Here is a 15,605-nt window from a genome sequence, read left to right as displayed (position 1 = left end):
AAATAGAAGCGGAGATTTTGGTGTGTAATTGCACACAAGGCATGGTCTCGCACACAAGGCAGGGGCTGGATTAAAGCGATGGCAGATCCCCTACAGATTTCATTCAGCTCCCAGTGGGGAGAGGCAAAGGCATCCCCTCCTCCCGCCAAGCAGCCTTGGGAAGGTCTTCCGCATTCTTTGCAGAGGACAAAAAGGCAATATGTATATATGGTATATATATGATCCAAGATTGAAGTGGCTGTTGACGTTGGTACAGAGGTCTCCAAACTTGGCAACTTTAAGACGTGTGGACTTCAATGCCCAGAAATTATCCAGCCAGCATAGCTGGAGAATTCTGGGCGTTGAAGTCCCGCAAGCCTTAAAGTTGCCAAGTTTGGAGACCTCTGGTATAAGAGGTGCCAGTCAATAACATTATTCGGATTTGTTTGTTGGAATTTTTAGACGTAGCAGAATAGCAAGGGTTGGAAGGGATCTCGGAGGTCTTCTAGACCAACCCCCTGCTCCAGCAGGAGATCCTTTCAGTCAAATGGTTGTCCAGTCTCTTCTTCAAAACCTCCAGTGTTGGAGCACCCACAGCTTCTGGTGGTAAGCAGTTCCACTGGTTAATAGCCATGCTGTCTCTTGTTTTCTGGCCTCTTGTCAGAAAAATGTCTCCTTAGTTCGAGGTTGCTTCTCTCCTTGATGAGTTTCCATCCGTTGCTTTCAGGTGCTTTGGAGAATAGCTTGACTCCCTCTTCTTTGGGGCAGCCCCTCAAATATTGGAAGGCTGCTATCCTGTCATCCCCAGACTTTCTTTTCATTAAACTAGACATACCCAGTTCCTGCAATTTGTTTTAGCCTCCAGTCCTCTGGCAGGATAGATCTTCTCTTGACCCCACCAAATCTAGCTTTTGTTTATAGCAGGATGGAAGAAGGCAGAGGTTGGGCAATCATTGGATTTGTGATAAGATCTCCAGATGGTTGGCTGCCCTGCTCAACACTTGCAAGGACAAAACGACGGCTCGACTTGCTGTCCCGTTGGGGGAAAGCAACATGGGATGGGCCAGAACAACCGAGAGCATTGTGCAATACTCAGAAAGCACCTCAATTGAGAAGACGTTCTGGTTCAAGGTGGGCAGGAGATAAATTGGGATCAGGGTGGTTGTTGGTAGAGCAGTGTTTATCCCAAAGTTGCCACGTTTGAAACCCCTTGCCTCAGGTGACTTCACCCTGCTTCCTCCGGTCTTCCTTGGACCCTTTTCAAAACCACGTTAAACAAACTCCCTCCGGGACTCTGGCCAAACGTAGGATGGAGCTTGGAGCCACCTGTGCTCCGCGGGTTGTTGTTCTTTTGCTGACGTTCTGTTGAACATCTGTTGTTTTGTTAGCCATGCCGACGCTTGTTTTCTGGCCTCCTGACCACACATTCAGGGCTCTGCTTTCTTTCTGTCCAGCCATGACCCATGACGCCCTCCTGCGCGATGTTCTACAGGTCAACCTCAGCCATGGCGCCGCCGTCCAAGAACCGGTTCAAGCGACAAAGTCGGATCTTCTCCCAGGTCTTGTACCAGACGCTGAGCTACAAGGACCGCAGCTCGGGGCACAGCCTTTCAGAGGCGAACAAGGAGGATCCGTCGGAACTCTCCACCCAGGTCTCAGCTCCCGGAGTTCTCAAGATCTTTGGGTGTCACATCTGCGTGGGCACTCACTACAAGAGTGTTTTGGCTACGGCCACCTCCAGTGCCCAGGAGCTTCTGAAAGAAGCTCTTGAGCGGTACGGACTCAACAGGGTAGATGTCGGCCATTACGTTCTCTGCGACGTCGTGGGGACGTTTGCTGGCTCGGAGAAGCAGTGGAAGATGGAAGGGTTGAGAATCCTGAGGGACCACGAGAAACCTCTTTTGATCCAGGACCTTTGGAAGCCGCGGGAAGGTTTCTCTCGGAGGTTTGAGCTCCGCAAGAGGTCTGAAGTGGAGGAGATGACGGCCGAGGACAGAGACACCATCACAGCAGGTGAGGAAACAGAAGGTCTTCCGCTCTACGGCAGCGCTGAAGTTACAAGATCGTAAGCCGTTATCTTGTGGTTTGTGGGTTGGAGCGTAGCGTGCAAACTGCCAGTGGGTGGGTGGGAGGGAGGGGGAGGATAGATCAACACGGGGCTTAGACCTAGAGAAGTGGGGGGTCATTCAAGGATATTCACTGGGGAAAACCCGGTGGAGGTGAATTATTCAGCCAAATATGTACGCTTAGTTAAACCCATCATGAAAACTTTGGAAGAGGTAGCTAGAGAGGTGAGGTTCTGGGACTTCCCATAGATTAGGATTTGGACTAAGGGGGGTGGGAGGGGAGAAACTTTGGGTAGGAAGTCTTGGCCTGTCCAAAAGTCCATCTTAATTGACTTACGGCCACAACTGTTGCCAGCATTTCAATTGTCAAGCAAGGCAATTGCAAGAATGGTCAGAACCGAGGGGACCCTTAGTGGTTCTCTGAGCTTGGTTGTTTCTTGGCAGACGTTTCATGAGCCAAACTAGGTAACATCATCTAGGAAGTGGGGTTTGTGGAGAGGAGGAGGAGGAGGAGGAAGGAAGGAAGGAAGGAAGGAAGGAAGGAAGGAAGGAAGGAAGGAAGGAAGGAAGGAAGGAAGGAAGGAAGGGGAGGAACTAGGAATATCATCACTGCTAAAGGGAGTGGGGTTTGTGGAGAGGAGGAGGAGGAGGAGGAAGGAAGGAAGGAAGGAAGGAAGGAAGGAAGGAAGGAAGGAAGGAAGGAAGGAAAAGAAGGAAGGGGAGGAACTAGGAACATCATCACTGCTAAAGGAAGTGGGGTTTGTGGAAAGGAGGAGGAGGAGGAAGAAGAAGAAGAAGGAAGGAAGGGGAGGAACTAGGAATATCATCACTGCTAAAGGGAGTGGGGTTTGTGGAGAGGAGGAGGATGAGGAGGAAGGAAGGAAGGGAGGAAGGAAGGAACGGGAGGAACTAGGAACTAGGTAACATCATCACTGCTAAAGGGAGTGGGGTTTGTGGAAAGGAGGAAGGAGGAGGAGGATTATGGCTCTCTGGTGCTCTCAGAGCTTGGCTGTTTTCTGGCAGATGTTTCATGACCCAACCAGGGAACATCATCAGTGCTGCTGTTACCTAGTTTGGGTCATGAAACATCTGCAAGGAAACCACCAAGTTCAGAGAGGACCAAGGGCGCCTCCTTCCAATCCTGAGTTTCAAATGCTCTCCTTTAACGAGGAGAACTCTTTGGGCATGCAAGAGAGAGGAAGGGGTGTGTGTGTGTGTGTGTGTGTGTGTGTGTGTGTGTGTGTGTAGCAGAACCCCCTTTGCTAGTGGCTCCCTAGGTCGTCTGAAGTTGATTCAGCTCAGTTTGGTTGCATCTGCTCACCAAGCGGCGTTCGAAGAAGGGAGTCCCTCAACAACCACAAGCCCAGGGATGCCGAAACAGGGAGGCCTTTGCGCCGAGCAACCGCCATGGCTTTGGAAGCGGAAGTTGCTTGGCTGTGGCCAAGAAATAAGACCGGGGCTGTAAAGCCAAGTCAAACTTCGGGGCCAAAGGAGCAGAACAGCACACCTTGGGCCAGGAGGAGTCCTGTCCTGCGTAAGAGACCCAATGTTTTCATTTGCAGAGCCAGGTCAACCATCAGCTGCAGGACCGTGGGAGGGAAAGCCAGACCCCCCCAGGCCGGACGGGGAAGGGAAAAGGGGCCGAAAAGATTTGGCCACATCCAGGGAAAAAAAAAAGTCCCGTGTTTGTTTTTCCAGCAAAGCTTGGAGAGTTTTGAAGAGACTTTTTAAAACAGTCTTTTTTGGAGGGAGACAACTCCGCTGGGTTATTTTTTTCCCCTTTCCTTTTCGTATTTTGCTTTTGTTTGGCTCTGGCTGCCTGGAATCAGAGTCCTTTCCAACAGATAAGGAAATCAGAAAGTTGGCTTTTTAAAGCAGAGGAAACCACTAGCAGAATGTTGAAGTTCCTTTCTTTCTTTCTTTCTTTCTTTCTTTCTTCCTTCCTTCCTTCCTTCCTTCCTTCCTTCCTTCCTTCCTTCCTTCCTTCCTTCCTTCCTTCCTTCCTTCCTTCCTTCCTTCCTTCCTTCCTTCCTTCTTTCTTTCTTTCTTTCTTTCTTTCTTTCTTTCTTTCTTTCTTTCTTCTTTTCACTCGAGAACCTTCTCTTCCTTTGGACGGGACTCTTTTTCTTCATAGGATCCGAAGGTTGGAAGGGTCCTCTGAGGTCTTCTAGACCAACCCCTAGCACAAAGCAGGAACCTTATACCATCCCGATCAAAAGTGGTGCTCGTGTTACGACGTGCGTCCCTCCTTCCCGCTTCCTTTGAAAAGCTCTGAAAATCTTCAAGGTCAGGAAGGTTCTTCGGCAGCTGGGCTCAACTGGACCGAAGAAGCTTTTTGGATGAGAAGCTTTCTAAGAAATGGCTAGGGAGGTTCTCAGTCCTCCAGGTCAATGGTCGCCAACCAGTGGGCCGGGGACCACTGGTGGTCCGTGAGAAAATTTCAGTGGTCCGTAGAGAAATGTTCCCCCCCCAAAGCAATTAATTCAGGCTGTGCAGGAACACAAGGCTGCGCTGACCACATGGCCCACGGGAACACAAGGCTTGTGTCGCTTGCATTGTGAACACCACGAGGTAGTGAGGAGAGGGGGGGAAGGGCGGAGTGGGGGGGAACTTGCCCCCCTCGCCCCACGTGCTTGGCCCGGCGACCGGGCTGCTTCTTTCCGCTTCTTTCTTCTTCTGCTTTTGGCTGCATGCAAGGAAAGCAGCAGAAGTCTTTCTTTCTCTCCCCCAAACTCTGCCAGACATGAGTCTTTGGGACCCTGCAAGGCCTCCTGCTCCAAGAGGCTGCGCCGGCAAGGACTCATTTCTGGCGGAGTTTGGGGGAGAGAAAGAAAGACTTCTGCGGCTTCTGCTGCTTTCCTTGCATGAAGCCAAAAGTCTCTCTCTCTCTCTCTCTCTCCCCCTGAGAACGGAGCTGGAGACGGTATCCTGAGATCCCAAATAAAGAATGATTGATCGGCAGGGAAACAGGGTGGGGGGATTTTCCTGCAGACTTTTTGGGGGGATTTTCCCAGGGTCTCTGATCCGCGGGATTTAAAATTGTGAGTTTGGTGGTCCCTGAGGTCCAAAAGGTTGGCGACTCCTGCTCCAGGTCATGGCTGTCCCAAAGGAGCTTTCTTCAAAAGGCAAGTGGACTTTCTGGTTTTCCTTGGAAGACGTTTTGCTTCTCTTCCAAGAAGCATCTTCAGAACTTCAAGGTCTACGGCAGTTCTCAGTCATCCAGGCTGCTAATCCCTGTCTTCCTAAGTCACGTTATTGGAAACCAAGGTGGTTGTGGACAATGGCAACTGGGGAAAGATTTGCTGTAAGTCCCAAAGGTGGTTTTTTTTTTCCCCCAAAAGTTAACTATATTTTCTTGGGTTTTCATCCTTTGAAAACGTTTCGCTTCTCATCCAAGAAGGTTCTTCATTTTATCCCAGAAACTTCTTCAAATGAAGAAGCTTCTCGGATGAGACACGAAATGTTTTCAACAACAACCACAAGAAAGTCCAGTTACCTTTTGGGGCAAAAAGCACCTTTGGGACAACCATGACCTGGATAGTGGAGAACCTCCATAAATATTTGCTTGCAAGTATTGATATCCTAACCAGAATTTTGCCTCCAGTTCTAGATTAAGTTTGGGTTTTCAGTTGCTCTTCCTTGGGGGTACAATTATCTCAACCTTGAGGGTCAAATGTCCCTGTTTTCCTCTCTACATTTCAGTTTTGCTTCTTTGGCCCCTTGTACGGTGGCCACGTCCTCCTTTCCACCAGTCAATTTGTGGTCCAGCTTGACCTAAAATCATGGCTTGTTGTTCCGGTAGACTATTCCGCCCTATTTGTCCTTCTTTCGCCTAATCTGGAGACGTACCAAGAAACCCAGTAAGCATCTCTGTCCCTTCCCTGCTCCAATAATTTCTTTTTAAGTTTCCCAGCAAAGGCAGAGTTTAAAGCAAACAACCCCAAAAAATGTATTTAAGAACTGCAAGGCTGTTCCTCACCAAATAAGGTAGATTGCCTGGTGGACTCCAAGCCGTTTTCTTTATATATGGGCTTGGAGAGTTTTCTGATCCTGATTTCTTGTTCCATCCACGGAGAACCTGGGTGTTTCGTTTCTTTCTCTACTTTCTTGCAAGGGGGAGCGAGTCCCATCTCTAAATTTCGCTTCTCTCCAAGGAATGTAAGAGTTTGTTTATTTATTTTTTTAAATCACCCACTCGGGGATTGTGAGAAAAACTTTGAGAAATCTAGTTTGAGGTCGATAAGGAAAAGTGTTCTGGAAAAGGGTGTTTCACCTCAAGGAGAAGGTGTTATCTCGCTTCTACGGGAATACTGTGGATAGAAGAGGGGAGAAGGCTTCACCAGAACCAGCTGTCCTACTGGGCGGAGAATGGAGGACAGAGGCAAAGCCGTTCGGTGAATTTGTGGGTCCAGATGAGTGTGTGGGTTCACCCACACGCAAGGTACGTGCTCCACCTTGCGGAAGGTTCTCAAGAAAAGATTGCACAACCATTTGTCCGGCATGGTGTAAGGCAGGGGTCTTCAAACTGGACCGCTTTAAGACTTGTGGACTTCAACTCCCAGAATTCCCCCTCCAGTCCTGTTAGCTCAGGAATTCTGGGAGTTGAAGCCCACAAGTCTTAAACTTGGCCAAGTTTGGAGGCCCTTGAGCTAGAGAGTTTGGTTGCAGGAGAAGGTGGTGGGACCTAGCCAGCAACCTGGAATTAAGGAGGAATGTCCTAACAGGGAGGACAATTCATCAGTGGAACTGCTTCCCTCCAGAAGTTATGGGTGCTGCATCACTGGAGGCTTTCAAGAAGAGGCTGGACAGCCGCTTGTCTGAAATGGTCTATAGGGTTTCTTGCCAGAGCAGGAGGTTAGACTAGAAGACCTCCAGGATCCTTTCCAGCTCTACTCTTATTCTAAGTCTGTGCTTGCATTTAGAAGCTTTGTCCTGCCCCAAATTAGAGTCTCTCTCTCTCTCTCTCTTCTCTCTTTCTTTCTCTCTCTCTTTCTCTCTCCCTCTCCTCTCTCTCTTTCTGTCTCTCCTCTCTCTCCCTCCCTTTCCCCTCTCTCTCTTTTTCTCTTTCACTCTTTCTCGCTCTTTTTCTCCTCTCTCTCCCTCTCTCTCCCTCTCTCTCTTCTCTCTTTCTTTTCTCTCTCTCTTTCTCTCTCTCCTCTCTCCTTCCCTCTCCTCTCTCTCTCTTTCTCTATCTCTCTTTCTCCCCTCTCTCTCCCTCCCTCCTCTCTCTTTCTCTCTCTCTTTCTCTCTCTCTTTCTTGCTCTTTTCTCCTCTCTCTCCCTCTCTCCTCTCTCTCCCTCTCTCTCTTCTCTCTCTCCCCCTCCCTCTCCGCTCTCTCCGTCCCTCACCCCCTCTTTCTCTCTCTCTCTCTTTCCCTCCTCTCTCTCCCTCCTCTCTTCTCTCTCTCTCTTCTCTCTCTTCCTCCCTCTCCTCTCTCTCTCACCCTACCCCCCACCTTTCTCTCGGTGTGGAGAAGTTAATTGTTCCTTACCTCTGCAGCTAAAGCGCAGAGCCTCCACTGCAGTTGGCCATCCTGTCAACCCGCCAGCGCTCTGGCAGATGAGCTTGCCTCAAAAGCCTGAGAAGCCCTTGGTTCAACTTTGCGGTAAGACTCTTCCAACCTTCCTTGCCCCAAGGAAGGGAGCTGCAGATCCGTCCCCTGCATTCCAGTTTATTTCCAGGGATTTGGGAAAGTGTGTGTGTGGGGGGCGGGGGACAGAAAGGGGAGAGCCAGGCAGGAAAGAGACTCCCCCCCGCCCCCCGTCTTCTTAATTTCCCCCCACTGCACGGAAGGCAGCTGGTAAAGATTGCTGCACAAGATGTGAAATTGGATTTGCGTGTTTGCATGTGTGTGTGTGTCAGAAGAGAGAGAGAGCAGAAGGGAATCTGGAAAAGGCTGACGGAGGAAGGGGGAGTAGGGAGGCATGTCCTTTGCATGGCCCATCCAGATGGTCTTTTTTGGGTGTGTGCGTGTGTGTGTGTGTGTCTAATCACTCTCGGAATATATTTTTGGCTTTCGTTCTGCTGCATGGCTTGGAAGGGAAGCCAACACAGAGAGCTGAAATAGGGAAACATCTTTATCCTCGGCTACGGAATTATGATGATGGATAAGTAGTGGTTCCCTCCTTTTCCCTCGCCTGCCATCCCAAACTTTTATTATTATTATTATTCCAAATGCATATTTCCTAAAGTTTTTTTTTTTAAAAAACACACACCTGCATTTCACTGAAATGCTGCCATTTCCAAGAGGTCACACAAGGGGACAGATTAGCTGGGGGAGGGAAATTATATATATATATCTATATCTGTATATATCTATATATCTATATCTATATCTATCTATCTATCTATCTGTCTGTCTGTCTGTCTGTCTGTCTGTGTGTGTGTGTGTGTTTGTGTTTTCTTAAGTTTTCGCAGGTACTTACATGTATGGTATTCAGCTTTGTTCGGGTATTTTCCCACGTCATTATAGGTGTGCTTTTAAAGTTGTAGCTACAACTTTAAAAGCCCAACTATAATGACGTGGAAAAATACCCAAACAAAGCTGAATACCATATGTGTGTGTGTGTGTGTATGTATATGTATGTATGTATAAGTCCTCAAATGCTTTTTGTTGAAATTGGCATGAATTTACTGCAAAAAGGGGGGTGACATGAGGTGAAGCAGCCATCCTGCAAAAGGACCCCTAGTGCCTCCCCAGATCTTCTCCCTGGAATTGTGGTTGTTGTTTTTTTTGTTTATTGTTTTTCATTTACTTTTAATTAAATTCAAGATTTTCTCATTTCATCATCCTGGTATTTCCCACCAGAGTTGACTTGTATGGATTCTTCTACAATGAAAAGAGTTTAATAATAATAACAATAACAACAACAACAATAATAATAAACTAATAATAATAATAATAATAATAATAATAATAATAATAATAATGATAATAATAATATAGGGAGTCTTTGGTGTACGACCACAATGGAGGCCAACATTTCTGGCATTTGTTAAGTGAGTTTCGTGCCCCTTGGTGCCACCGTCCTTGCCCCAACTGTCAAGGGAATCACTGGAGTCGTCGAATTAGTGAACACCATGATGTTACTGGGATAGGGTTAGGGAGAACGGAGCTGGAAAGCAGGTTAGTGGGGTGGGAATGGGGATTTTGCAATAACCTTCCCCTGCCACGCCTACCAAGCCAAGCCACGCCCACAAAACTGGTAGTACAATTTATTGAATCCCGCCCCTGTCCTGGAGGGCCTCTTTTCGCCCTTCCTGAGCCTCTGCGCAGGCCCTGCACTCACCTGAATCACAAACAGGCCACCTGGGGACTCCTGGGAGGGGCAGGGTGGGCGGGGCCAGCCAGGAGTGGGATTTGGGGGTTCTCAAGCAGCCCACCCCTGGATAGAACTCTCTCTTAGATGGTGCAGATGGTTCGATGCAGGGGTGGGATTCAATTTTTTTAACAACCGGTTCTGTGGGTGTGGCTTAGTTGGTGGGCGTGGCTTGGTGGTCATGTGACTGGGTGGGCGTGGCTTGGTGGTCGTGTTATTGGCTGGGCATGGCCAACTCAACATCACTCACATCGAGGCACGCATCTCCTCGCCTGGCCTCTCATGACTGTGGGGATGCTGCAACAGTCGTAAGTGTGAAAAAGGGTCATAAGTCACTTTTTTCAGTGCTGTTGTAACTTTCAAGGGTCACTCCATACAAGCAAAGTACCAGCAAAGGAGGGAAAATAACTCCAGAGACGTTCCAGAGACAGGAAGTCTAGTCCTGCCAAGAATGTAATAAGGGTTAACAGAGAGGCAGTTTCCGTAAGCAACACCAGAATGTTTCCTTCCTGCCTTCCTTACAGGATTAGCCCAGCAATTTCTTCTAACAACCGGTTCTCCGAACTGCTTAGAATGTTAACAACCGGTTCTAGTGAATAGGTGCGAAGTGGGAGAATCCCACCCCTCGTTAGATGGGTCTTACTGCCCACCTTCTTCTCCTTCAACCCCCCCAGGAATTAACGCCCAGGCTCGGAAGCTCCAGCGCAACCGGACCAAAGGCACCATGACTCCCTTGATGGCTTGCCACACTTCACCCCCCAGCCTTAGGCGCACTGTCAGCGAGACCAGTCTTAGCCAAGCAGGCCCACTGGAGGAGCAGAAAGAAGAGGGGCCTCTTCAGCGGCACTACTCAACGCTGCCAGAGACCCTCCGATGCATGGAGTGGGTACCGGATGGGCGGGCGGTGGCTGCCCCCGAAGAGCCGAACGGGGGCAACACCTTGAGACTCTCGCTCTATCAGTCCCCTCACCTGCTGCTCCTACAGGGATACAGCCAGCAACACGTAAGTGTCCCCTCTTCCCCCGAGGCAGCCTTCTTCAAGTTGTCCCTCTGCTAGATGCCTTGGATCGCACCTCCCATTATCCCCAGCCAGTTGTGTTGGAAAGCCACGGCCATGATTCGTGGTAGGGTATAGGATGCTCCCCTGATTCTGGAGTTCCCTAGACCGCAACAATAATTCCATAGCCAGGTTTTCTTCCAGAAGAGTAGAACTACAACTCCCAGTCTCCCAGCCTGGTTCCTTCCCCATCCTACTATTCTCTAGAAATCAAGGGTCTTTCAACTTGGCCAAGTTTAAGACTTGTGGGCTTCAACTCCCAGAATTCCTGAGCTAACATGACTGGAGGAGGAATTCTGGGAGTTGAAGTCCACAAATCTTAAAGTTGCCAAGGTTGGAGATCCCTGATCTAGAGGAGGCCTGAAGAAGACATGCTGGCTAAATTCTACCACCTTCTCCTGCAACCCATCTCTCTAGCTCAAGGGCCTTCAAACTTGGCCAAGTTTAAGACTTGTGGGCTTCAACTCCCAGAATTCCCGAGTTAATATGACTGGAGGAAGAATTCTGGGAGTTGAAGTCCACAAATCTTAAAGTTGCCAAGTTTGGAGACCCTGATCTAGATCCATAACTTTGCCACTCTTCTCAGTCGCCTCCTTTCTTGGCCAGCATCTCCTCCCACCCAACCCATTGAGTTGTCCACCATCTCAGCATGTGAATCCTCCATTTGTATGGAGACAGGAATGTCGAAGTAGCTTTTGGGAGCCCTCTTGTTAGGATGTGAAAGAGAAGTCCCCCAAATTTGGCACGAGGGTCCGCCCCGCCCAGTCAGAACAGGTTGGCCCCAAGCTCGCCTCCTTTCTACCTGCTTGTGTGTTGGACTCCGTAGGACAGGCTGGTCTACCTCTTGAACCGCGAGCAACACACGGTTGGCCAAAGGACTCAAGCCAGCAAGCCTAGCATTAGCCTTTCGGCGCCCGACATCCTTCCTCTCCACTGCTCCATCCGGCGGGTGAAGCTGCCCACCCGTTCTCACCACCGCTCCGAAGAGAAGCTCTTCATAGAACCCATCCCGGGCGCCAGCGTCTCCGTCAACTTCTCCGAGGTGGGCAAGGCGGTGGTCCTCCGTCACGGCGATCTCATCTCCCTCGGCCTCTCCTACCTGTTCCTCTACAAGGACCCTCTTAAAACCCAACTGCTGCCCACCCAGACGCTGGTGAAGCTGAAGGCCATGCGCCGGGCATCTGAGCCCGAGCCGCCGCCCACCGCCTGCAAGATGTGTGGCACCCATTTCAAAGACAAGGCCTCCTCCTCCTCCTCCTCCTCTTCCAAAAAACAGGAAGTCCAGGCCTCCTCCGGCCGGAAGAGCAGTCGGAGGAAGCTGCAACTGGAATTTGACAAGGCCAACGAAGATGTCTTGCTGAGGAGGATCATGACACTCATCGAGCCCACGGGAGACGACCACAAGTTGGCGCCGGCCTTTTTACTGTGTCTCTGCATCCAGCACTCTGCCACCCATTTTAGGCTGGGAGACTTTGGGAAGCTGCTCCTCAAGGCGACGAAAATGGTTCAGAAGAGCGTGTGGGTCAGTAGGCTTGCGGTAAAAGGAGGAAATGGGAGGATTGGTAGGAGTAGCCGTTTGGGCTTTGGTGGTGGGACACCTTTTAGTCCATGTCCACCTTTAGTTCAGTCTGTTTGCACTCCCTCTCTCATCGGAGGGGTCGTTGTGGCTCTCTGGGCTTCGCGGTTTTCTTACAGATGTTTCATGACCCAACTAGGGAACATCATCAGTGGTAGAATGGAGAGGGGTTTACGGAGTGGAGATGGAGGAGGAGGAGGAAGAAGAAGAGGAGAGAAGGAGAAGGACTATGGGTCCTTGGTGGTCTCTGAGCTTGATGGTTTTCTTGCAAAACTTTCATAACCCAACTAGATAACATCATCAGGGCTAGAAGGGAGAGGGGTTTGTAGAGTGGAGGTGGTGATGGAGGAAGAGGAGGAGGAGGAGCGGGGGGGAAGCAGGAGGACAAGGAGAAGGAGAAGGACTATGGGGTCCTTGGTGCTCTCTGAGCATAGTTGTTTTCTTGCAGACGTTGCATTACCCAACTAGGTAACATCATCAGTGCTGGAAGGGGGTGGGATTTGTGGAGAGCAAGAGGAAGGGGGTCAAGAGGAGGAAGACGAGGACCGTGGGGTCCTTGGGGGGTCTCTGAGCTTGGTGGTTTTCTTGCAGCCGTTTCATGACCCAACTAGGGAACATCATCAGTGCTAGGAGGGGGTTGGGTTTGCTCTGTTTATACAGAAATGGCTTGCTCAGTCAGCGTTGACGGGAGTCTTCTTGGTGGCTCTTTGATTAAGCTGTTATTTAAGATGTTGTCAGATGTTGCCCAGATGGGTAATTCAACGTCTTCAGAAAACCACCAAGCTCAGAGAGCACCAAGGATCTTTCATTTCAATCCTGGCCTACAAGGATTCTGGACCAGGATCCTAGAACCACAAATAGATGCTTGAACTGATGAGTCTTTGATGCTCTCTGGCCTCCGTTGTTTTCTTGTAGACGTTTCATTACCCAAACTAGCTCAATGCTGCCTGATGATGTTCCCTAGTTGGGTCATGCAGGAAAATAAGCTCCGACAGGACCAATGACCCCTCATTTCAACCCTGAGCTACGAAGACTCCCTTCTGTTTGTACCCCTCTGGTTTTCTTGGTTCCTTTCCCCTCTTCTCCATGTCAAAATTTGCATGGTATCTGAATGCCTTTCCTTTCCCAGAAAAGGCAAATTACACAGATGACACTAAAGTTCTCATTTTTGTCCTCATTCCACAGCAAGACTTGACGGTGGGCGTTCTGTTCTCAAAATATGCACTGTTTATCCGTTTTGCTATTTTTCAAAAAGCTGCTGAATGCAAAGTTTGCGGTTGGCACAATGGCTTTGAATCCAAAATGGTGGGTTTTTTTTTTTTTGAGATCAAAATATGTTGAGGGCGATCAGAGCAGCCTCTCTGGAATGCCAAACGCTCATTTCAAACTTTGAAGCATTTTGGATTTCCAAACTGTTTTGAGATTGAAAAGCTTTGCAGGGCCCTCCCGTGCCATCGACGTTAAAAGAAGCACAGGCACTGAATGAAATCTACATTTTTGATGGCCACGCTCATTGAGATAATGTGAATTGGCTCGGTCTGTGTAAAAATGTAGACGAAATCCTTGGTTATCCTCCTAATTGCCACCAGAAATGGAATGTGTGGTCAAGGAGCTAGAAATCTTGAAAAGAACATGAATTCTTGCACAAAAACGGTGCTGTTTTGGTTATCCATGCAGTGCAGAATCTGGAAATCACAAGGTAGTTTTGTCCACGTCTGTTTTCCTTTAGATCACTGGCATGTATTTTGATTTTTTTTGTTTTGTTTTGTTTTAATTTGTTTCGATGTGTTTTCTGCTTCTAGGAGAAAACAAACGAGCTTGCGGAAAAGCAATCTTTACAGTAAGTTTCCTGTATTCATATTTCTTTCAAGAATAGTTCCTCTCTCACGCAAGGGTTAAAGGCTGAGATCTCTTCAGAACCCGAGTCAAGGAAAATCCTTCCACCCAAAAAATACTTTGTTGGTGTTGGGACAAAACAGGGCCTTCTTCTGTGGTAGCACCAGAATTTGGTAATTCCTTTTAAAGTGAGGCTAGACCTGATGACTGTCTACAGAGTTTTGATTTTACTTGGCTTTTATTATTGGGTTTATTATTACTCAGTGATCTTTTCCTGAGGTTAACCTAAATTATTTTTTTTATTTATTTCATCAGAGTTTTACCTGGTCTTTATAATAACTCAAGGTAGTGAGTGTACCTTTCCTCAAACTCTTATTTTCCTCCAAACCACAATCCTGTGAGGTATGTTGGGTTTAGAGAGAAACCTAAAGTCACCCAGCCAGTTTGCATGTCTAAGGTGGGATTAGAACTCACCGTCTCCTGGTTATTAGCTTAAAATCACTCAGTTAGCTTTCATGCCTAAGGTAGAACTAGAACTCTCCGTCTCCTTGTGATTGGCCCAAAGTCATCCAACCACTTTTTGTGCCTTAAGGCAGAACTACAACTCACCGTCTCCTGGTGATTAGCTCAAAGTCACTCAGTTAGCTTTCATTCCTAAGGCAGAACTAGAACTCGCCGTCTCCTGGTGATTGGCCCAAAGTCACCCAACCGGTTTTCGTGCCTTAAGGCAGAACTAGAACTCACCACCTCCTAGTGGTGCCTTAGCCATTAGAATGTATTCTAGTAATCCTAGAGAGGTCGTCATGTGTTACAATTTTGACAGAAGTGTTATTGATTAAAAAACCCAGCCGTTCTTGTTGCAGAATTTGCACTCCCTGGGAGCAAAATGTAAGTTGCGTAGGTTTTGTTGCTCACAAAGATGACCCACAAAAGAGATGGTGATATATTTCAGCAAATTGCAACGGCTGTCAGTCTGTTTTCCTTGAACACATGACTCCTTTATCTTGTTTGAGTAGCAGGCGCTCACATACCAGATTAGCAAACCTCTTTATCTCTCCCACGCCCCCATGCAAGAATTTGATAGCAGGACCTCAAAATATCTTCCATAAAGATCAAACGGCTTCGAAGAGACTCTCTGCACGCCGAAAGGGTTGAGTTACGATGGCAACATTTGAAGAAAAGAGAAAAAAAAAAACTAAGTGGGGTAAAAACAACACGAAAATGTAAATCCGGAGTTTTCAGTTCCTTTAATGGAAGCAATCTTACCGGAGAAAGTGAAGGGCGGGAGTGAAAGGCTCTCATTTTGGCAGATCTCACTGTGTGGAGAAATAAGCCCATTTTTATATGCCACAATTTTCAAGCCTCTCTGGGGTGGCATTGGGAAAAAAAACCCTCAATAATCTGATAGAGGAGGAAAAAATGGATGGAACACAGCAGGCGTGAGAAAAGGAGGCATGCTTTAAAATGAGATGACTCTGAGCCAGCAAAAAAATAAAAATAAAACAAAATATTAGTGCCATGTAGGGCTAAGCAAAGGGGAATATTTTTGCCAGGAAGACCCGTGTTTCTACTCGAAGCTTTGAAATTCATTAGTGCAATTTACGGTGTTGTTTGAGTAGAGATTATACAATCTGTGTCCCCATTGGATCAATGTTTTAGAGATATTTCCTTACCTAAATAGAAAGACCAAAAATGGATAAGAAAGGAGTGAAGGAGGAGAAATTTCTGCCTTCCCTACTGAATTTCCTTGTGGGGATCGAGCAGGAAGCATC

At 48.2% G+C, this 15,605-nt stretch overlaps 1 protein-coding gene across 2 annotated transcripts in view; it reads left to right on the top strand.

Moving 5' to 3' along the window:
* The window catches only part of RADIL (Rap associating with DIL domain), a 35,835-nt gene that overhangs the window by 7,413 nt on the left and 12,817 nt on the right, over window positions 1-15,605 (top strand). The window contains exons 2-5 of one of the 2 annotated variants that reach the window (XM_026704346.2): window positions 1,434-1,992; window positions 10,039-10,367; window positions 11,248-11,943; window positions 13,800-13,837. In XM_026704346.2, the coding sequence (XP_026560131.1) occupies window positions 1,443-1,992; window positions 10,039-10,367; window positions 11,248-11,943; window positions 13,800-13,837 (1,613 nt within the window). In that variant the 5' untranslated portion in view covers window positions 1,434-1,442. Of the gene's footprint in view, window positions 1-1,433; window positions 1,993-7,518; window positions 7,651-10,038; window positions 10,368-11,247; window positions 11,944-13,799; window positions 13,838-15,605 lie in introns of those variants that run through there. The other variant, XM_087941984.1, reaches the window with a different exon arrangement.

Source organism: Pseudonaja textilis, chromosome 14 (assembly GCF_049901715.1).
Source record: "Pseudonaja textilis isolate UNSWEBS1 chromosome 14, rPseTex1.2, whole genome shotgun sequence".
In the NCBI taxonomy this organism is placed as follows: domain Eukaryota; kingdom Metazoa; phylum Chordata; class Lepidosauria; order Squamata; family Elapidae; genus Pseudonaja; species Pseudonaja textilis.
Note: the sequence above shows the minus strand (reverse complement) of the source record. Positions and strands in the feature narration are given on the sequence as shown.